This window comes from Zootoca vivipara, chromosome 2 (assembly GCF_963506605.1).
Source record: "Zootoca vivipara chromosome 2, rZooViv1.1, whole genome shotgun sequence".
NCBI classification, from domain to species: domain Eukaryota; kingdom Metazoa; phylum Chordata; class Lepidosauria; order Squamata; family Lacertidae; genus Zootoca; species Zootoca vivipara.
Window position 1 is genome coordinate 16,509,320 of NC_083277.1, and position 21,303 is coordinate 16,530,622.

Consider the following 21,303-nt stretch of genomic DNA (forward strand, 5'->3'; position numbering starts at 1 on the left):
ATTGGCCATGCTAGCTGGACCTGATGGGAGCATAGCTACCATCTGCAGAACTGCACCTTCCCCGCTGCTGATTTATATCCAGGCTAGCAGTTTGAGCAGATCTGTGTTAGCAGTGGTGTTGCTTTCAGTAGCAGGGGCTGTGGGCTGCTGGTTGCAAACAGAGTGTGAGGCTTACATCGTGGCTTACCTGTGAGCTTTCCTCGGCATCTGGCTAGCCACTGTTGGAGACAGAGTTTGGGGCTGAATAAGCTCCTTGGAACCCAAGAAGAGCCTGCTGGATCCGGCCAACGGCCCACCTTGCCCAAACGTCCTGTTCTTGCCCAGCAGGTATTCACAGTTTTTTGTTTCTTTTCCAGCGCCTCTCCCCATCAGCAAAGCTGGCAAGAGAAAGAAGGTGGGTTTCTGGGCATTTTGACGTTTCCTTTGGTTAGGGAAGGGTGGGACAAATAAATAATAATAATAATAATGCCCCGGAGTCAACCTGGGGCCCTGTGGATGATTGGAACCCCAGACTAACAAAGACTTTGTGTGCAATGGACTCCCTTTCTGTGGCCAGACCATTGCATGGTAAAATTTGAGCCGCCACCAGCAAATCCCCCAGGAGAAGCTGCCTTTCACTTTTGGTGACCAAGCAAAGGGGAGCTTGCTACATGGTACTTGTCTCTGCAGTTTCTTCACTGGCGCTTGTTTTCTCTCTTTAGGGGGGAAATGTCTTTGCCGCCTTGAGCCAGGATCAGAGTGAGGAGGAAGAAGACGACGAAGAGGAACCTCTGAAACCAACCAGACCTGACAAGAATAAGATCAACAAGGTTAGCCTCTCTCTGGATCCGACAGGAAGTGATTTGGATCAAGACAGGGGCGTAGCAAGGGGGGGCGATGGGAGCAGTGGACCCCGGGTTCCAGCCTGGGGGGGGGGCGGTGACACTTGGCACACCCCTCCCTGCCCCTCGCCTCTACCCGCGCGCACCATACAGTCATACGCGGTCCGTACGGGCTGCTGCTGACGTGTGGTGGCCTTGCGGGCCACCGCACGAGCGGGACCCTGTTACAGGGTGCCACTCTCGCACAGCACCCCATTATGGTCCACTGTGCGCGAGTGGCGGCCCATGGGACTGCCGTGCGCAAGTGGCACCCCGCACGGACTGCACATGTGCAGCATCCCGCGCATGCACACTTCATACGGGGCTGGTGCACATGTGCAGTTCGTACAGGCTGCTGCTGCCGTATGGTGGCCTTGCGGGCTGCCGCTCTCACGCAGCACCCCGTTATGGGCTGCCATGCGCCAGCAGCACCCCACACACAGGTGACCCATACGGACTGCGCATGTGCCACGCCCCATGCAGGATGCCACACGTGCGCAATCCGTAGGGGTGCCGCACAGGTGCCGCCCCCGGTACCAGCTGGGCTAGGTATGCCCCTGGATCAAGATGGGAATTTGTAGAGTATTAGGTAGGCCAGGACACAGTGTCAGAAGAGGAATTTTGTGCGCTTCTTCACTTGCGTATTTGGGCTCTGTAGCGCAAGTGAGCGGAATGCAAAACATTTACTCCCATTAAAAAGAAGTTGCTTCTAGCCACTATGTCTGCAGACAGAAGGGTTTGAAACACTTGGGAAAGGCCTGGTCAAGTGAAGGTTGAGATGCAGGGTTGCCAGGGCTCTTGGTGGTTTGGAGGTGGGTCTTCAGCATTCTGTGTAGTTCCTTCCACCTTCCTTATATAAGCAGAAGGGTGAATTTATGCAAAGCCAAGGACATACAGAACATGGGGATTTTCCAGCATGCGAACAGCCAGAGAACGACTGTCAGCAGGACTGAAGATCTCAAATTCTTTGGCACTGATCTTCAAACCCTTTGGCACTCGGCCTTCCCAGCACTGGAAAAAGGCCTCGGACTCCTAAGCACAGGAGCTGCAGATAGGCAGATAGATAACTGAGTGATCAGACTGCTGGGGTTTTTCTAGCCCTGCAGGACAGTCCTCTCTCCTGTATGCATTTGCTCTTGGGAGGTGGCATTGTGGCAAAGTACAGAACCAGAGTCAACAGGGATGCCTTTCTGGCCTTTTCCCTAGTGCAGATAAACAATCCGTCTCTGCTTCTTTAGGCTTCTTCAGATGATGAAAAGGAGAAGAAACCAGGCCAGAAAGGGCCAAAAGCCAAGCAGAAGGTCAGTATGGGCTGCGCTGGGTGGGCCAAAATAAAGAGAGGGCTGGAAGACGGTGGATCGTCTTCATTCGGGTGGGGGACTGCATCCAGCCACAATCCGGTCGCCTGATGGCATATAATGTCAGGTGATTCAGGATCAAACGGAAAAATCGGGGAAGCGCTCCCCAATGCTTCCTTCGCAGCTGTAGCTGCAAAGATTCCTCCCGAAAGCAGGACTTACATTGCATGCCAAATTCGGACTCAAATTTGAACTCGGTGAAAGCAAGCCCTGCTACTTGCAGGGGTCGGATGCACTTAGGAGTGCCAGCTGGTAGCTTCTTAGTGGAGCTGATTTTAACAACAACAACTACTACTACTACTACTATAAGGGATGCGGGTGGCGCTGTGGTCTAAACCACTGAGCCGAGGGCTTGCTGATCGGAAGATCGGCGGTTTGAATCCCCGTAATGGGGTGAGCTCCCATTGTTATGTCCCAGCTGCTGCCAACCTAGCAGTTCGAAAGCACGTCAAAGTGCAAGTAGATAAATAGGTTCCGCTCCGGTGGGAAGGTAAATGGCGTTTCCATGCTCTGCTCTGGTTTCGCCAGAAGCGGCTTAATCATGCTGGCCACATGTCCCGGAAGCTGTATGCTGGTTCCCTCGGCCAGTAAAGCGAGATGAGTTGTTTGCGACTGGACTTAACTGTCAGGGGTCCTTTACCTTTTTAATAACAACTAGTACTATTATTACTATTTATACCCCACCTATCTGGCTGGGTTTTTGGCTTCCAACAAATATTTAAAATACAATAAAACAAGCGTGGTTTGTATTGGGTTCCAAATTCGAAAAGCACCGAATGCAAGCCCCTCTTGCAGAGAAAAGCTAATTGGGGGAGCACACTTTAAAGCCCCCAGTTGTTGCTTTCCTGACATGGCTTTACCTGCTGCACCCCTGACATCATATCAAACTAGGTGTGGGCAGGTGAGTATCGGGGTGGACTGGACTGTACCACATAGGCCATTGGTCTGGCTCTGTGTAGAAGTGGGCAAGTAAATCATATTTGAGCAGCAGCTGTCAAACTCCTGCCTAAATTGTTAAAGTCTCCTATGTTTTTAAAAGATGACGGGGTCAAGGGAATCCTCGATAACCACGGAGGGTGCCTTTCTGTGCATGTTTAAACCAGTGCTTCCATGTCTCCTGGGATCACCCTCTTGATCTTGCAAACAGGATATGTAGAAAGAAGTGGTCCTTTAAAAATGTCGGGACCAAATTGTTTTGGGCAGTGCATGCTTCCGGGTGGCACTGCTGTGGGAAAGAGTTTGGGTTCACATCTGATTGGTTAAAAAAACCCCAATAACCTTTATTAAACTCTTCCCCTTAAAAGCCTCACCATTGGAGCTCTCTGTTGCTACACAAGGGTGAGGAAAATGCACTCTGCACTGGCTCAGGGGCACTTCTGTACTTACTACGTATGTTCTAGGGATGGAATACTTGTTCGGGTTTTGCAAAATGCATACGTGCAAAAAGGATCAGCTTCTTTCTTCAGGCAATTAACGCTGGGCAGAAAGCCAATATCTGCTCTCTCTCAGCATGGTAACAGGAGCCTAGCAACTACTCTCTGATTGGATGACAAGTTCCTAAAAGATAAGGATTGTGTGATGTTAAGACAGAGGAAAAAGTAGAAAGACTGTGGCGTTTGTAACAGGTGGTTGGGTGAGAGAGAGAAACAGAAAGGAAAGGGTTTGTTTTATTTCTTTTGTGTTCTAAAGTTTCTACATAGTAATTCTGGATATCATTCATCCAATAAATCCTGTATATAGTTATTCTGCGTCCAGATGTCTAGTCATTTAAGTTACCACCAGAAGCTTCCGGAAAACCTGCGCAGACTCTGCTGTGTTCAGGCTAAAGTTATTCCTGACACTTAAAAACACTAAGAATACTGGCATTGGAACCAGATGCCTGGGCTTCAAAAACCAAACTGGGCAGTTAGGGATGCCTTTGATACCACACCGATATTTGCTCCCAGGTTTTCCTGGAAAGCTCAACAGGAAGGAGATTCTGCAGAGCCCTCCTTATATTTCTTATATTCCTCCATTGGGACTTAGAAAACGCAACAAATCTAATAGTTGGGATAAAAACAATACAATATTGCCCTCAAGGATGTGTCATAGGCTGGAATTAATTGTGTTCACGGGCTTTCCTAATTCTTCATGATCGTAACTATTATGCTGTAACACACGTAATTTAATTTTTAAAATAATAATGCAAATCCTCAATGGCTGAACCACTCTAGATAGGTGGGCTTCCCAGTGCTAGTTTGCATTGGTTGTGGTAGGAAATAATAATCAGAATTTCTTGTCTTTTATTTCCCAGGAAGAGGAGGAAGACAAAAAGAGGAAGAGTAGGAAAAATGAGAAGAACAAAGGAAAACAGGAGGTTTGGTGTTTCATCATTGATCATGAAGACACTGTTTTTTAACCTTTTTATCAAAACATTAAATTAAATGTTTTTAGTTACTATTCTTAAATTATTTCTTTGTAAATTTGTATCCCACTTTTGAGCATAAAATGTTCCTGGAATGGCCTGAGCAGTCCAAGCTGTTCAAATTGCCTTATGAACCTTTTTATTTCTCTCTTCCATCACCCTTGCGCTATAAAGCAGCTTGATATTATTCCCATTTTACAGATGGCCAATTGAGGCTGGGGCTTGGGAGATGCTTTGAAACTGTGTATTCGATGCAAAATATGCCGTTGGTAGTACGTAGACCAGGCATCCCCATACTGCGGCCCTCCAGATGTTTTGGCCTACAACTCCCATGATCCCTAGCTAACAGGACCAGTGGTTGGGGAAGATGGGAATCGTAGTCAAAAACATCTGGAGGGTCAAAGTTTGGGGATGCCTGACGTAGACCATTTTGAAAACCCATATGCTCTCCCAGTTTTTTGCTTTTTGTTAACTGTGCAGATCACGCTAAAACATATAATTTCCCTAATTTTATTTTAATTGTAGCGCATTAAATGGGAAAATGAATTGGAGCATTTCAGAAGGATTTGAGGTGGTAGAGGGAGGAAAAATCATTTTCATACAGCATGGCAAATTGTAGATTGTTGATCAGGAATAGTGGGTAGTCGGTAGATGCCCTGGAGGCAAAACATAATTTTCCACTTGTCACCTGGGAGAAACTGGAAACAATCCAGTGCCGCAGAGGAACAGAAACCCATGGAGCTTGAAAATTCCAGGCTGTCAAAATTTCAGCTTCAGGTCTTGAAACTCATCTGAAGTTTATACTTGTGTGAGATTTCATTTCTGCTTTGATCAGAGTGAAGGAAAAGTCAAAGAGCAGCAGATTTAAGCTTTTCTTTCCTACAAGCATCTAATTTGTTTTGTTTTCATATTGTTTGAAATATATTGGCTGGGTTTTTTGCTTTGAATTTTTAGCTGTTTCTTATTGAACGTTGCCTTCAGATAACTGTGTAGAAGCTGATTGATAAATTGGTGGGAGTGATGATGACTAACTGATTATGATGATGATGAAAATAATAATAACACAGTGTTACCTCAGTTTTCAAACGTAATCTGTTCAGGAAGACCATCCGACTTCCAAAACATTCGAAAACCAAGGCGCAAAGGACGGTCTGCAAATTCAATGGAGAAAATTGGGGGGGGGGGAACTCAGCGGAAGCCGTTCAACTTCCGAGGTGCGTTCAAAAACGGAAGCATTTACTTCCGGGTTTTTGGCGTTCGAAAACTGAAACCTTCGGCTTCTGAGATGTTCGAAAACCGAGGTACCACTGTAAATTGGTTGTGATGATGACCATAATAATAGTGATAATAGTACTCATTTACCCAGGGTGCTGAACCCCCTTTTGACTTGGTATGCATTACCTGTACATTTTGTCTGTTTTTCTCCTGCACTCCTAGAGAGGGGGTTCAGCCATTGCTATCCTGGCTCAGAGTGATGAGGAGGAAGACAGTGAAGAGTTAAAGAAACCCAAGGAGAAAGCAAAGGTACAGCACAAGAGGAATGGGAGAGTCATGTGAAGAGTTGGTTGGTTGGGTGGGTGGGTGGTTAGACAAACAGGAGAATCCCAGGATTATGTGCCTGACAGTTAAAATAGGTGATTCTCAAGTTGCTTAACTCGCCTTAAAGCAGAGGGGAAAGATCTGGGCATGTGGAGGAGAAAAGGTTTGCTGCAACAGCTGCCTTTCACGCTCTCTTCTGCCTCTCTCATCTCTTTTCATACTTCTTTTAGGCTGCGACCAAACAGGCTGCAGGGAAGAAGAATCAGCCGACCAAGGTAAGGGACACCTCAAGGCGATTCCTGGTGGCCAAAATCCAACCCTCAAGGCTTAATAATAATTTATTTATACCCCAGCCACTCTGGGTGGCTTCCAACCGAATATTAAAAACAGTACAGCATCAAACATTAAAAACTTCCCTAAACAGGGCCGCCTTCAGTTGTCTTCTAAAAGTAAAATAATTGCTTATTGCCTTGACATCTGCTGGGAAGGCATTCCACAGGGCGGGTGCCACTACTGAGAAGGCCCTCTGTCTGGTTCCCTGCAACCTCACTTCTCGCAATGAGGGAACTGCCGGAAGGCCCTCGGTGCTGGATCTCAGTGTCCAGGCTGAATGATGGGGGTGGAGACGCTCCTTCAGGTATACAGGAACGAGGCCTGTAGTAGTAGTGCTGTGCCACTGCTATCCCAACAAACCAGTGTTTGTCAGCCAAGAGCAAACCTTGGTTTTACCAATCCACGGTTTCTTCGAGAGAAAAACAGCCCATGGTTCAGATGGAAACCCTAAGCTTGAGCATCATGGTTTGTTTCTCCCACTTGCTAGCAGGGAGGAAATTGAAGGAAGATCCACCTGTGCATTTGCAGTAAACGAATGGCTTACTGCAGGAGTGGGGTATCTGTGGCCCTGCAGATGGCGTTTATTTTATTTGTGGTGACATTACAACGCCTCTTGAGAAGCTTGAGGTGGTGTACATGGTGTTCTCCTGCTCCCCATTTTATTCTCGCACAACCCTGTGAGGTAGATTAGTCTAGGAGACAATGACTGGCCAAAGTTTGCCCAGTGATCTTCGCAGCTGAAGCCTGCTCCCAGGCCCTAAGCTCATAGCAGCTGCACCATACTCGCTCTCCTGCATGGCCACGGTCAGGTATAATGGGACTTGTAGTCCATCAACTGTGGGATGGAGGGGTTGGCTCAGGTTCCCCACCCTTGGCCTGCCATGATGCACGAGTGCAGTCACTGTTTCCTTTTCCTGAGGATAGCTATGCTCTGTCTCCACAGTCAGAGACAGGAATGCTGAAAAGCACTTGCTGGAAACCACAGGAGGGGAGAGTGTTCTTGGGCTCAGGTCCTGCTTATGAGATTCCCTGCAGGCATCTGATTGGCCACGGGAGAACAAGATGCTGTACTAGAAGACCCAGGGACCACTGAGCCTCTTGGGGTTGCAGGCCATAAGGTCGGCGGTTCAAAACCCCGTGATGGAGTGAGCTCCCGTTGCTCTGTCCCAGCTTCTGCCAACCTAGCAGTTCGAAATCACACCAGTGCAAGTAGATAAATAGGTACCACTGCGACGGGAAGGTAAACGGCATTTCCATGCGCTCCGGTTTCTGTCACAGTGTCCCGTTGCTCCAGAAGCGGTTTAGTCATGCTGGCCACATGACCCGGAAAGCTGCCTGTGGACAAATGCTTGTTCCCTCGGCCTGAAAGTGAGATGTGCGCCGCTCCCCATAGTCGCCTTTGGACTTAACTGTCCAGCAGTCCTATACCTTTTATTTTTTACTAGAAGACCCATTGGCCTGGCCCAGCGGGCCTCTTCTTAAATCATGTTCTTGTGCAAGTTTTTGTTTCTTTGGTTCCTCAGAACATGTTTGCCGCTCTGGAGGCGGAGGAGATAGACGACGAGGAAGAGTGGGGTGAGGATGACCAAGAGGAAGAGGCCACAAAGGGCAAAGAGAAGCCCAAACAGGGCAGCCAGCCGGTAAGGGAGCTTGTGACTTCGCTGCGTCAGTTGGGCTTTGTCCACACTGCATTCCACCTTATGCAGGAAGGAGGAGGAGAGAGCTTTAAGGCTCCTGCTCTCTCCTTTTGATGCACATAGGCTGTTCGGTATTTATTAGTATTCTATTAATTGCGCTTGCATCCCATCTTCGTTCATCCAAGGTTCTCAAGACAGAGAGCATGGGTCCCCCTCATTTTAGTCTCACAAAAATCCTGCAAGGTGGTTTGGGCTGAGATCGGGTGGTGAGTTTCGTGGCTGAGTGAGGACTAGAACACACATCGCCCAGGTGTCAGTCAAACTCTCTAACCACTACACCACGCTGACTGTCTCTTGTATTTACCAGTGCCTGTGTGCATAGCTTAGATCTCTGCTCTTCTTGTCTTCTAGGAACAAAAAACGCTGGGCAAGGCAAACTCACGTATTGGTGAGGGTTCTGGCAAAAAACAACAGGGTGTGTGTGTTGGTGTCATGTTAACAATGGGTAAAATGGCACAGTGCTTGCAGTATTTTTGATTTATTGTTACTGTTCTTGACCAGCACACATAAATATGCAATACTGTACATAAAAACAATAAAAGAAAACAAGAGTATCTAAAAATAGACAATAAGTATAATTTTTAACAATTGGTTAATTGGAGTATATTTCCCACGTCTGGATGTTCTGAGAAAAGGGTGCCAAGCGCACTGGGTTACCATAGCAACAGCAGGGAGGTTGAGTATATGCCTTGCTGAGCCATTCACCCTCCCATTGGTTCAGAAAATATGCTTAGAGAAAGTATAATAGTCTCTAGGGCATTCACTTCATTACTTTGAACTGTGTGGGTGAGGAGTTTCCCTCCCTTAACGGGGGATTGTGGAAAAAGCTGTTCTGCTGGGAGCAGGGAATCTCTGCTGATACATCACACTGGTTGAGCTGCGGTGAACTACCGACTGACTTCCACAAGTCGCCCACGGGGTGGAGTGCAAACCATATTCCTTCAAACACATTCAGGTGCACCCTTCTCCAACCTGGAGATGGCTTGGACTACAATTCCCATCAGCCCCAGCTAGCATGGGGCTGATGGGAGTTGTAGTCCAAAACATGTGAAGGACCCCAAGTTAGGCAAGGCTGTTCCTAGTGCCTGGGGCAAATAGACGTAGGTGCCACTGCAGCTTACCCCACCCCCCCAAAAAACTCCTTCCTACCTCTTCCTTTCTACTTCATGTGGGCAAGAAATGAAAGGGAGAGCTATAGGAGCATGCCGCTTCTCAACCCTATGACTGATCCAGAACTCCGGCAAGCTCTCTGGAGAGACTAAAGAGGTCTATGGAAGCACCTCTTCTGTCTCCTGGGGTTCATTCCCTGCAGAAAGGACTCTTGAGCCCTGCAGAGCCATACCAGAAGCGAGAGAGGGCAGGAGAGGAGTCTGAACTGACTTGGAGGGGAGAGCAGCACAGGGTCTCTCCAAAGGTTTCATATTAGGACATTTTTGCTTTCCTTTCCTGGCCCCGTTTGTTAACACAAACCACACCACCTTGTGATTTTTGTAGCAGTCGGAAGAGGAGGGAGAGGAAGGGGAGAAGAAGGAAGACGATCCTTACGCCCATCTCAGTAAAAAGGAGAAGAAGAAGCTCAAGAAGCAGGTTAGATCTTTGCTGGGGACCAAAGGAAAAGGCCCAAAAGGTTATTCCTGTTTGTGGCTGGCTGGGGGGGGGGGAGGACTCATGGCTTTCTCTGCCTGCTCGTTGTAAGGTCAAATCCTGGTAATGCATGCCCTGAATAGAAGTAAGTCTGTGGAGAGTGTGTTGGTGGACTGACCGGCACCTGGCAAATGGTAGATGGGGAAGAGTCTCTTTTTTGCTGCTGTTTCACGGACAGACCTTTTTTTCTCCTCCCAACAGCTGGAGTTCGAGCGGCAGGTGGCAACCTTAAAAGCAGCCAGCGCAGCAGAGAATGACTTTTCGGTGTCCCAAGCGGAGATGTCCTCACGGCAGGCCATGCTGGAGAACGCCTCTGACATCAAGGTATGGCTTTCTCGATCCACTGCCCTCCGCCTTGCCCCTCCAGTCTGGATCATTCCTCCAGTCTCTTCTTCCATTGTGTCTCTAGAGTGGACATCTAATTTTATTTTCTTGACGGATATGTAAGCTTAAGAGGAAGCCGAGTCACTTTTGGCAGAACAAGGAGATTGCAAGGAGGGTCAGCCTTGGCCCAGATGTTTTGGACTTCAGCTCCCACCAGAAACATCTGTATGGAGGGAAACAGGTTGGGCCAAGGCTTGAAGGCCTCGGTCCAAATTTGCAGCATCTCCAGTTAAAAGATCTTGGGTGGAGGGTCCAGGAAAGAGGTTTTAGGAGAATGAAGGGAGGTAGCCTCAAAGCAGTTTACAAAAAAGCTAAAGCAACAAAATTATCACGAATAAAAAATTATGGCAATAATTTAAGACTTTCAAAAAGTTAGAACAAGAGTAGAATAAAAGTAGATTAAAACCCGCATCCTGGGTAAGGTTGTCTAAACGTTCAGAATCAGCAGGTGGAAAAAGACATTAAGAAGGACTTCTCTTTCCCACCTGAAATTACTATTATTTAATTTTACATGTGCAAAGTTATAACAATACAGAATGCATATCCACATTTAAGAGATTTCTCTGAACTTCAAGACTTCCCACCACCCCCTCCCTGGGTTCTACTATTAGCCTTTTCAACTGCATATTATCTCTTAATCCATAATTCGTATCTGTCCATATTATCCATGCTATTTCCTACATTACAAATGTTATTAAAATCCTGCTAATGTTTTTTATCTGCTTATAGTGGTCTTCTAAATGAATTGTAATAAAAAGGACCTCTCTGATCTCCTTCACCTTCTATTTCAGCTGGAGAAATTTAGCATCTCGGCTCACGGCAAAGAGTTGTTTGTCAACGCAGATCTATATATTGTCGCCGGGCGCCGATACGGCCTGGTGGGGCCTAATGGGTATGTGTCTGTTGTGAGGTGAATCCCCACCATTTTGTTTGCTTACCCCAGTGGATGATGGAACACATGTTGTCTCTTTAATTCACAAAGCTGTAAGCAGCTTGGGCCCCAAAGTACCTTATGAGCTCGCTCGCCTGATTCCATATGCTCCACCTCGGTTGCTGTGAGGTCTTTAGTGCCCCTGTATCCCCTAAGGTTCGCCAGGCCTTTACTGTGGCAGGTCCTGCCCTGTGGAACTCCTTGCCAGTGGAGGTTTGGCAGGAGTCACCCCTGCTTGTTTTTAGAGGCCTTTCAAAAACCATATTAGTTAGACAGGCCTGTTGAACCTAAATGATGTTTAAAAATTGTTTTGCCATGCGTTTGTTTAGGTTGTGTGTCGCAGTGTGATATTTTACATGGAAGTGTGGTCTGCAAATATTTGAAATAAATCTCCACTGACCAAAGGCATGGCGCTGGAGGGAGTGATTTTATTTGTGTGGGGCTGGGGCTGAGGTAGGAATGTAACAAAGCTTTGTCTAAAGTTCCTTCCCCAGTCCAGCAGCGTCCTTATTGGCCTTCCCTCCTCTCCGGACCACACGGGGGGAATTATTTCAATGGTCTTGGTCCCATTTACACGTGCAAAAACATATTAAGGAAGCACACCTGTCCTCAATCCCTCGGGCACATGCCAATTAAAAAATGGCTGCTCCCATTTTTAATCGACATGTGCCTTTATAAATTTAGTACAGTATAGGAGTGCTTTAGTACAGTATAGGAGTCCTTGTACAGTAGTGTTTTATGGAATATTAAATATCTGTTGGTATCTCAGTGGTGGCGCCTGCCCTGTGGAACGCCCTCCCAACAGATGTCAAAGAGGAAAACAACTACCAGACTTTTAGAAGACATCTGAAGGCAGCCCTGTTCAGGGAGGCTTTTAATGTTTAATAGATTATTGTGTTTTATTTTTCTGTTGGAAGCTGCCCAGAGTGGCTGGGGAAACCCAGCCAGATGGACGGGGTATAAATAATAAATTATTATTATTACTATTATTATTAGTTTGCAACTTTCCTTTTGAGCACTTTATCTGTAGCTCTTGTTTTGTCTATGGTTGCTTTTGGTTAAGGAGAGCACCAATATTCCAATCCTTCCTTCTCTTTCTTTCTTTCTTTCTTTCTTTCTCTCTCTCTCTCTCTCTCTCTCTCTCTCTCCAGGAAAGGCAAAACCACCTTGCTGAAACATATTGCCAACCGGGCCTTGAGCATTCCGCCTAATATTGATGTCCTGCTCTGTGAACAAGGTAAAAGGGAGAAGCCTTCCTCCCCTCTGCAGAGGCAGCCCTATCATTGTCCCGCCTAGCCCTGTGTTGCCTCTTTTTAAGAACAGAGGAAGCTGCTGTCTGTTATTATTTTATTTTATTGATAGATAGATAGATTGGATTTATATACCGCCCTTCACCCACAGGTCTCAGGATGGTTCACGGAACCACTGGCTCATTTCAGTACTGCCTGCGCCGATGGGGAGAAGCTCTCCAGGGGTTCAATAGAGTGTCTTTCTTAGCCCCAGCTAGATATTCTTGGGGCCTTCTGCTGTCAGGAGCCAGAGTCAGGAATAGGTCAGCCATAAAACACCCAGTGTCAGTGAAGAAACCAAAAGAGTTCAGCCCTAGTGATCCCAGCAGGGTCTTGCCCCAATGAGGCAGTTGCAAAGACTGAAGGCCCCTGCCTTCCCACCATTCTCTAAGGGTCCTCCTCTGGTTCCTTCCCCAGCAGCCAAAGGCTCCTTCAGTTTGTCTGTCTGCTGCACCCTCTTCATTTCTCTGCATGTTCTGGGAAACCAGAGGGGAGTGGAGTTGGTTGCAGCAGGAGGGGGAGAGTCTCTGCTTCTTCAGCAGCTGAATCTCTGCCTCTTGACCCCTGCTCTGCTTCTGCCTCTGATTCTAGACTGCTCTCTGCCACAGCCTCTTCCCGCTCGCTAAACCCTGTTGCCTCTCCAGCTTCCGACACCACCTCCTCCCAGTCTGCTCCTTCTTCTCCCTCTGATCGCTTAGCTTTGTCCCACCACCAGTCCCTGGGCTCTGAACCTTCTTCCCCTGTGCGTTCCTTTGGGGTTTTCCCCAGTCCATAACATCCGCATGCAAACCAGATACTCAGCCACTGATCTTAGAGCCCTGCCCTCTCCATTCAGTAGCACAATATGAGTGTTTTGGCTGCAGAGGTTTTCTTTAAAATAATAAAAAAAGTTTGGCGCAGGCTTTGATCAATCCCTGGCCGTTGGGCTTAAGCGGCGGAGTCTTCACGGTGGTGTCCTCCTCCTTCATCTTCACAGAGGTGGTTGCGGATGAGACCCCCGCAGTGCAGGCTGTGCTAAAGGCCGACACCAAGCGGCTGAAGTTGCTGGAGGAGGAGAAGCGTCTGCAGACGCTGCTGGAGAAAGGGGACGATGGAGCTGCAGAGCAGCTGGAGAAGGTACTTGTAGAGCGTTCTGTGTCCTGTGACTGAGGGGCAGTACAAAACTGGGTTACCCAGGCAGCAGTATTTTGCACAAGGAGCTCTCTGATCTGGAACGGCTGGCATCGTCCAAAATGTGCCCCTAGATACATATTCGCAGAACTGCAAAAATGCAACTACAGGCACATCTAGTTATACCAGGGGTCAGCAACCTTTTTCAGCCATGGGCCGGTCCTCCGTCCCTCAGGCCATGTGGTAGACCGGACTATGTTTTGAAAAAAAATATGAACAAATTCCTGTGCCCCACAAATAACTCCGAGATGCATTTTAAATAAAAGGACACATTCTACTCATGTAAAATCACGCTGATTCCCGGACATTCCGCGGGCTGGATTGAGAAGGCGATTGGACCACATCCGGCCTCCGGGACTTAGGTTGCCTACCCCTGAGTTATACCAGTTGCTGCGAATCACAGGTGGATAGAAAGATCTTGTGCTCAGGTTCTGTTTGCGGGATTCCATGGGCATCTGGTTGGCCGCTGTGAGAACAGGATGCTGGACTAAATGGGTCACAGCCCACTGATCCAATAATTGGACGTTTGAAGAGTGGCATTTCTTTTGCTCTTACAAAGGCCAGCAAAGCAAAGCAAATACTATTAATATTATTTATTGAATTCATGTACTGCCCTATACCCAGGGGTTCACAGAATAAAATCAAAATATAAAACCACAAAATACATAATCAAAATAAAAACAACCACCCAATAGGGCTCACCCCACAAAAAAATTTTTTTCAGTGCGTAGGACGTAAATCAGATCAACCAAAGGCCTGGTTAAAGAAGAACGTTTTCGCCTGGCGCCTGAAGGTGTATAATGAAGGCGCCAGGCGGACTTACCTGGGGAGAGCATTCCACAGACGGGGAGCCCCTGCAGAGAAGGCCCTGTTCTCGTGTTGCCACCCTCCGGACCTCTCGAAGAGGAGGCACACGAAGGAAGGCCTCAGAAGATGATCTCAGGGTCTGGGTAGGTTCATATGGAAAGAGGCGGTCCTTGAGGTGTTGCGGTCCTGAGCCATTTAAGGCTTTGTAGGTCAAAACCAGCACTTTGAATTGGGCCCGGAAACTAATTGGTAGCCAGTGCAGTCGGACCAGGTGTAATATGCTCAAACCGTCTTGCTCCGCTGAGCAACCTGGCCACTGAATTCTGCACCGGCTGAAGTTTCCGAACCATCTTCAGAGGCAGCCCTACATACAATGTGTTGCAGCCATCTAACCTTGAGGTTACCAGAGCATAGACAACACTTCTCTTGTGGGGTGAGAAAAAAAGAAGAAGGGACGTGTTCACACTCAACTTCTGGTCGGTAGGCTTTTGTTGATCTCCGCTCACGCCATATTTTTCTTCCCCTTCCCCCAGGTCTATGAGGAATTGCGAGCTACAGGAGCCGCAGCAGCTGAGGCAAAAGCCCGGAGAATCCTGGCAGGTTTGGGCTTCAACCCTGAGATGCAGAACCGGCAGACCAAGAAGTTCTCCGGAGGCTGGCGGATGAGGGTGTCCCTGGCCAGGTAATTGCCAGGTGGGGAGAGGTGGAGAAATGGGAGCATCAGCATGACGTATCCTTGAAGTTAATTAATTTTCATTTGTTGCCCCGTGGCCAATATTCTCTGGGTATAACGTAACAGTTTTAATCAGAAATCCAATACAGCATCGTTCAGATTTCAGCACAGGAGTCCAATAAAGCAAAGGGTGAAAGGTCACAGGGGCTAGCTTGTGATGAGTGGTCGTCAACTAAGTTTTCCTCAGAGTAGACGTTAATGGACCTAACCCAGTCATCGATGGTATACCACTCATTTTCTCCTGTCACAAGTTGCTTTAGGATAAGGAAGTCCGCCGCTGCCACGTTCTGCCTCAAAACACGCACTGTCTTGCACCGCACAATGCAGATCAGGGATTGTCTCGGCAGCCAATTGGTTACATTTTGGAATTTTGAGAAAGTGCCGTGGTGGTCACAAGATGGCTGCCTTGGCAGTGTGGTGTAACACAAAATGGCTGCCCTTCCTGTCAGTAGGACGATAGACACCTATATCAGCCCCCACCACTCTCACCCACAAAGAGATGTTTTATTTGCACCTCTCCTCTGTTCAGAACTGATCAGGCGGCCGATGTCCACTCCTAGTCGCCAGTGAAATGTGGGCCTGTTTAAGGAGAGGCCGAGCCAATTTATGCAAACAGGAACTGAGCATGAAGAGCAAATGGCCTCTGTTGCTTGTGTAGGAACAGTCAAACCATCTAGTTCAGTATTGTCTACTCTGACTGGCAGCAGCTCTCCAGAGTTTCAGGCACAGTTTTCTCCCTGCCCCACTTGGAGATGCTGGGGGTCGAACCCAGGATCTTTGGCCTGCAAAGCAGATGCTCTACCACCGAGCAATGGCCCTTTGCTATTGCTAACCGCTCTCTTCCTTTCAGAGCGCTGTTTATGGAGCCCACACTGCTGATGCTCGATGAGCCCACCAACCACTTGGATCTCAACGCCGTCATCTGGCTTAACAAGTAAGTTGCTGACTCCATGCATTTTGGGGGCATAACAGCTCGGCTTCTGCAGCTTGGGGGGGGGCACCTGTGCAGGTCAACGTGCCCAGTTTCCAGTGAAGAGTGGGCGAAGCAATTTTGGTGCTAGCCTTTTTTCTTTACTTAATATCATTTATTTCCATCATCCTACTGGCGCTGTGGGTTAAACCACAGAGCCTAGGGCTTGCCGATCGCAAGGTCAGCGGTTCGAATCCCTGCAACGGGGTGAGTCCCTGTTGTTCCTGCCAACCTAGCAGTTCAAAAGCACGTCAAAGTGCAAGTAGATAAATAGGTACCGCTCCGGCAGGAAGGTAAACGGCGTTTCCGTGTGCTGCTCTGGTTCACACATGACCACATGACCCGGAAGCTGTACGCCAGCTCCCTTGGCCAGTAAAGCAAGATGAGCGCCGCAACCCGAGTCGGTCACAACTGGACCTAATGGTCAGGGGTCCCTTTACCTTTACTTGCCCGATGGATGCCACCCTCTGGACGATTTGCAATAAAAGTTTAAAATCCACCAACCAAGGAAAACCAACCACGCCTTGCATTGTTTATGGCATGCAAATGCAGGCCCTGGCAGGAAATAATAAGATGCACACGAGCTTTAGTTATTGATTTATTGAACTTGTATCTCACCCTTCTTCCCCAAAGAGCCCTGGGCTGCAAACAGACACACATTTTGCCATGTTTGTTCTCTGTAAAAACATTTTTAAATGGATTAAAATGTTCTAAAAACCAGTTGCGATGAAAAAAAAAATCTAAAAGCACTTGCGATTAAAACACGTGTCTATGTGTTGATCTCGGGGCTGCCAGGAACAGTATTCTTCAACCACCAAATGCCTGGGCCAACAGGAATATTTTTGAATCCCTCAAAGTTAGTGATGGAGATGGACACACTTCACTAGGGAAGGCATCATTGCTTCTGAATACCAGTTGCTGGAAACAACAGGAGGGGAGAGTGTCCTTATGCTCCTTTTAGGCTCGCTGGTTTCCCATAGGCATCTGGGTGTCCACTGGGAGATGCTGGACTAGATGGGCCATTGGCCTGATCCAGCAGGCCGTTCTTATGAGGGCATTCAACAACCAGGGAGCCACCACTGAAAGGGCCCTGTTTTATTTTACACAGGTCACAGGCTTTCCTTGGGGCAGAATCCTTCCCTCTCTGTTAATTTCTCAGCCCCTCCTAATTGCCAACTTACCTACATACTTCTCCTTTTGCCTCTGTTCCTGATTTCAAAAGAAGGCCTAACCTTGAACATCTGTACATAGAAACTGTTGTTGTTGTTGTTTGAATTTATATACCACCCTACACCCGGAAGTCTCAGGGCAGTTCACAGAAAAGATCGGCATAAAAACCACAATATATATAATCAAAATAAAAACAACCCAATAACACACACACCCTAAAAAAAGAGCCACATTTTAAAAGTGCATAGGATGCCAATCAGATCAACCAAAGGCCTAGTTAAAAAGGAATATTTTGAATATTTTTGCCTGGTGCCTAAAGGTGTATAATGAAGGCGCCAGGTGAACTTCCCTGGGGAGAGCATTCCACAGATGGGGAGCCACTCCAGAGTTGCCACCCTCTGGACCTCTCGAGGAAGAGGCACACAAAGGAGGGCCCCAGAAGATGATCTCAGGGTCCGGGTAGGTTCATATGGAAAAAGGGGGTCCTTGAGGTATTCCAGTCCTGAACTGCTTAAGGCTTTATAGGTCAAAGCCAGCACTTTGAATTGGGCCTGGAAACTAATTGGCAATATGTAATATTACCGTCTTGCTCCGCTGAGCAACCTGGCTGCTGAATTCTGCACCGGCTGAAGTTTCCGAACCGTCTTCAGAGGCAGCTCTACATATAACGCGTTGCAGTAATCTAACCTTGGGGTTAGCATAGCATGGACAACAGTAGTTAGGCTATCCCTGTCCAGATAGGGGCGTAGCTGGGCCACCAGCTGATGGAAGGCGCTCCGGGCCACTGCTTCTGAAGCAGGGTGGCTCCATTACAAGGAAAATGTACTCCTATAATCCTTTTTAAAAAAGCATCTGGTAATGGGTTAAAATTGTGAAAACCAGTCCTCTCTCCTTCATTGTCCTAACAATTGCTCAACACCCTCTTACAGCTACCTCCAAACATGGAAGAAGACCCTCCTCATTGTCTCTCACGACCAGGGTTTCCTGGACGACGTCTGTACGGATATCATCCATCTGGACATGCAGAAGCTTTTCTACTACCGAGGAAACTATAGTAAGAGCCCACAGAAGCCTCCACATTGGAAGGGCTAGGCAGGTTTTTTTGTAGGGGGGGGGCAATGCCGTTGCTAGGGTGCTGTTGGGTTTCTTTGTGGGGGGAGTTAAGGAAGTGAAACGTGAAGGAAAACTCATTCAATATCGGTCATAAGGTAACTTTGTAGAACTGAAGCATTTTTTAAAAAAATCCCCAAGAAATCTAGAAATCTGTCAAGTTAGAGAAATTGGATTTTGACTTCGGACGTTTCAATTTCAAAATTCCTTGGAATTTGAAGGGTTTTAGACTTGTCAGGGGAATCTTTTGACTGTGTTTTTTTCTTTCGTGTGGGTTGTTGTTGTTTTAAAGGGCGTAAAGTATCGAATGAACTAAACGGCCAGCTTTCAAGTAAAGTTAGAATCAGAGGGTTGAATCTAGAAGTCGTGTGATTTGAACTGAGCTCAAGGGGTGCTCTCAATGGATTTTTACCAAGTGCCCAGGCTGCTGTTACTTTTGTACATTTAAGCCCTGTGTGAGTCTCTGGGATTGAGGTCTACTTCCAGTTCAGAGTGCGGTACTTCAGAAACTTAGGTGGAATGTAGTTAGACTGTGAAATCTCCTTGCCCCAGAGCAGCGTCTCCAGAGGCCTCCTTTCGCTGCAGATACAACATCAGCTCCTTCCTTTGTTCAAACCGGAGCAAGGACACAGATTTTGTGACTTGGAGTGGAGTCGCATGACTGTGGCAAGAGATTTCACGGCTGCCTTTCCATTCCCATGCCTTCTGCCAGGGCAAGGGAGATAGACGTTTTCACCCAGACTGTGGAATGCTGATGTTTGGCAAAACTCATTCTCTCTCTGTTCAATATATTTTACCTCACCACTTAACTCGGCCAACGTACGACCATTTGCTGCAATGTTCAGAAACGACTCACTGGCAATTTCCTACCCTTTTCTCTTCCTCCCTTTGCTCCGGCTCCTGATCAAATCAATTTAAATTCAAGGAAGGGGGAGAATGGGGGAATAGCGGGACAGAAAACTTCCGTTTTGCCAACAGAATAACTAAATAAATGTGTGCAGATATGCTTGTCCAGTAATGAGGTGGCAGAATTTGAACTCCCTGCCCAACTCTAAGCAGAGGTGGCTCCATTCTCCCCCCCCTTTAAAATATGGGGGGGATAAATTGGGGGGCACCCCTCTGGAAGCATGAGGTCTCAAGATTAGTGATTCAGTAGATTGGGTGGGATCTTAAAATTCCGGGGCGTTTCAGCCTAACGTGTCTTCAGCCTTTTTTTTTTTGCCAATATGCAAGTGCTGAGATAGCAAGACAGTTTTATCAAATGTGCAAATGTATTTTCTAGGATTGAGCAACTGAAACCAGGTTGCTTCTGCTTTTGAGCCCTGGGGCAAAACAAGTCCCTGCTCAGCGGCAAGCAGTGACTTGGATCACATTAAAGCAAAATAAAAAAAAAATTCCTTCAGTAGCACCTTAAAGACCAACTAAGTTTTTATTTTGGTATGAGCTTTCGTGTGCATGCACACTTCTTCAGATACAGTGAAATGGAAGTTTCCAGGCACTTATGTAGAGAAGGGGTGGGGATGGGGAGGGGGGATCACTCAGAAGGGTGGTGGAAATGGATCACATTGGAATCCACTTCCTATAGTCTAGGGCAGGCATAGGCAACCTTGGCTCTCCAGATGTTATGGAACTACAGCTCCCATGATCCCTAGCTAACAGGGCCAGTGGTCAGGGATCATGGGAGTTGTAGTTCCAAAACATCCGAAGAACCAAGGTTGCCTATGCCTGGTCTAGGGGTATCTGCAAAACTAGATTTCCCCATGCCTGACTTTCCCAGGGTGCATTTCCAGGGAGATTTGAATCTCAGTTACCTGTCATTCACAAACCTCTTCTTGGAAGATTTAGTCCATGCGTCCTTATCGCCTATAACAGCTAAGAGGGCAACTTCCTCATCTGGCAGCAATATACTTCTGATTAGCAAATACCGGTGCTTGCAAGTATTGGATGTTATGAAGTGTGTGCATGCCAGCCTGAAGTTCTCACTTGCAATCCTGACACCCTTTTTTTTTAACCAGGAGATGTTGCAACTAAGCCTGCTTAAACACGCACGCCTGGGTTCCGGCCATGGAGGCTTTTTCAGGGCCAAAATAGAACTTCCTGGCTCAGGTGCTATCTGCGATAGCAAAAGGCTGGGCTCCAAGGAGTGCTTCACAACATGGTGGAGAGCTATTGCCTCAAGGTCTTTGCTGGCCACAGCTAGACTCCCAATTCAAGACAAGATAGTTCAGATGTTGAACTACAACTCCCATCATCCCTGCCTATTGGGTTCTGACCGGGTTTGATGATAGTTGGTGTCCAACAACATGCACCAGATTGGAGAAGGCAGATCCAGGCTGATTGATTCAACCAATGCAGTTCTTAAGAGTTCTCTTCACCCCTCTGCATCTCTCTTCACCCCACCCCCCACCCCAGTGACTTTCAAGAAGATGTATCAGCAGAAACAGAAGGAGCTTCTGAAACAGTACGAGAAGCAAGAGAAGAAACTGAAAGACCTCAAGGCCGGAGGGAAGTCAACAAAGCAGGCAGTAGGTTTCCGGTTTGTATTCTGTCATGGGACCCGCAGACTCGGGAGGACACCCCCCCCCCAAAAAAAAAGGTTGCGCGGTTAGGTTCTTCTCTGTGGGCTTCCTGGGAGCAGGGTGGTCCAAGGCGACAGAGCTTTTCCCTGAGTTAATCTGTGGGACTACACGCTGCAGTGTTCTTTACAGCGATTAAATAAGCACAACTATTGGACTAAGATCACCTGGCACCGTTAGCCTTCTGCGTGGCCTCAGATATTAGGGAAGGACATTTGCTTCAGTGGGGGAAGTTGACAGGAAGGGGGTTGGTTCTGTTCTCAGTGGCCCTTGTGTCTGAAAAAAAATGTACACAGTACAGTGGTACCTCGGTTTAAGTACACAATTG

The 21,303-nt window shown here is 47.5% G+C and overlaps 1 protein-coding gene across 1 annotated transcript in view; it reads left to right on the forward strand.

Annotated features, from left to right (window-relative positions):
- Positions 1-21,303, forward strand: part of ABCF1 (ATP binding cassette subfamily F member 1) — a 37,556-nt gene that overhangs the window by 7,844 nt on the left and 8,409 nt on the right. Inside the window, exons 5-20 of the mRNA XM_035107242.2 lie at positions 357-394; positions 702-809; positions 2,099-2,161; positions 4,512-4,574; positions 6,060-6,146; positions 6,392-6,436; positions 8,018-8,134; positions 9,686-9,778; positions 10,037-10,159; positions 11,011-11,111; positions 12,302-12,387; positions 13,416-13,555; positions 14,950-15,098; positions 16,000-16,083; positions 18,219-18,343; positions 20,812-20,924. Coding sequence (XP_034963133.2) covers positions 357-394; positions 702-809; positions 2,099-2,161; positions 4,512-4,574; positions 6,060-6,146; positions 6,392-6,436; positions 8,018-8,134; positions 9,686-9,778; positions 10,037-10,159; positions 11,011-11,111; positions 12,302-12,387; positions 13,416-13,555; positions 14,950-15,098; positions 16,000-16,083; positions 18,219-18,343; positions 20,812-20,924 — 1,535 coding nt within the window. The remainder of the gene's footprint in view (positions 1-356; positions 395-701; positions 810-2,098; positions 2,162-4,511; positions 4,575-6,059; positions 6,147-6,391; positions 6,437-8,017; positions 8,135-9,685; positions 9,779-10,036; positions 10,160-11,010; positions 11,112-12,301; positions 12,388-13,415; positions 13,556-14,949; positions 15,099-15,999; positions 16,084-18,218; positions 18,344-20,811; positions 20,925-21,303) is intronic.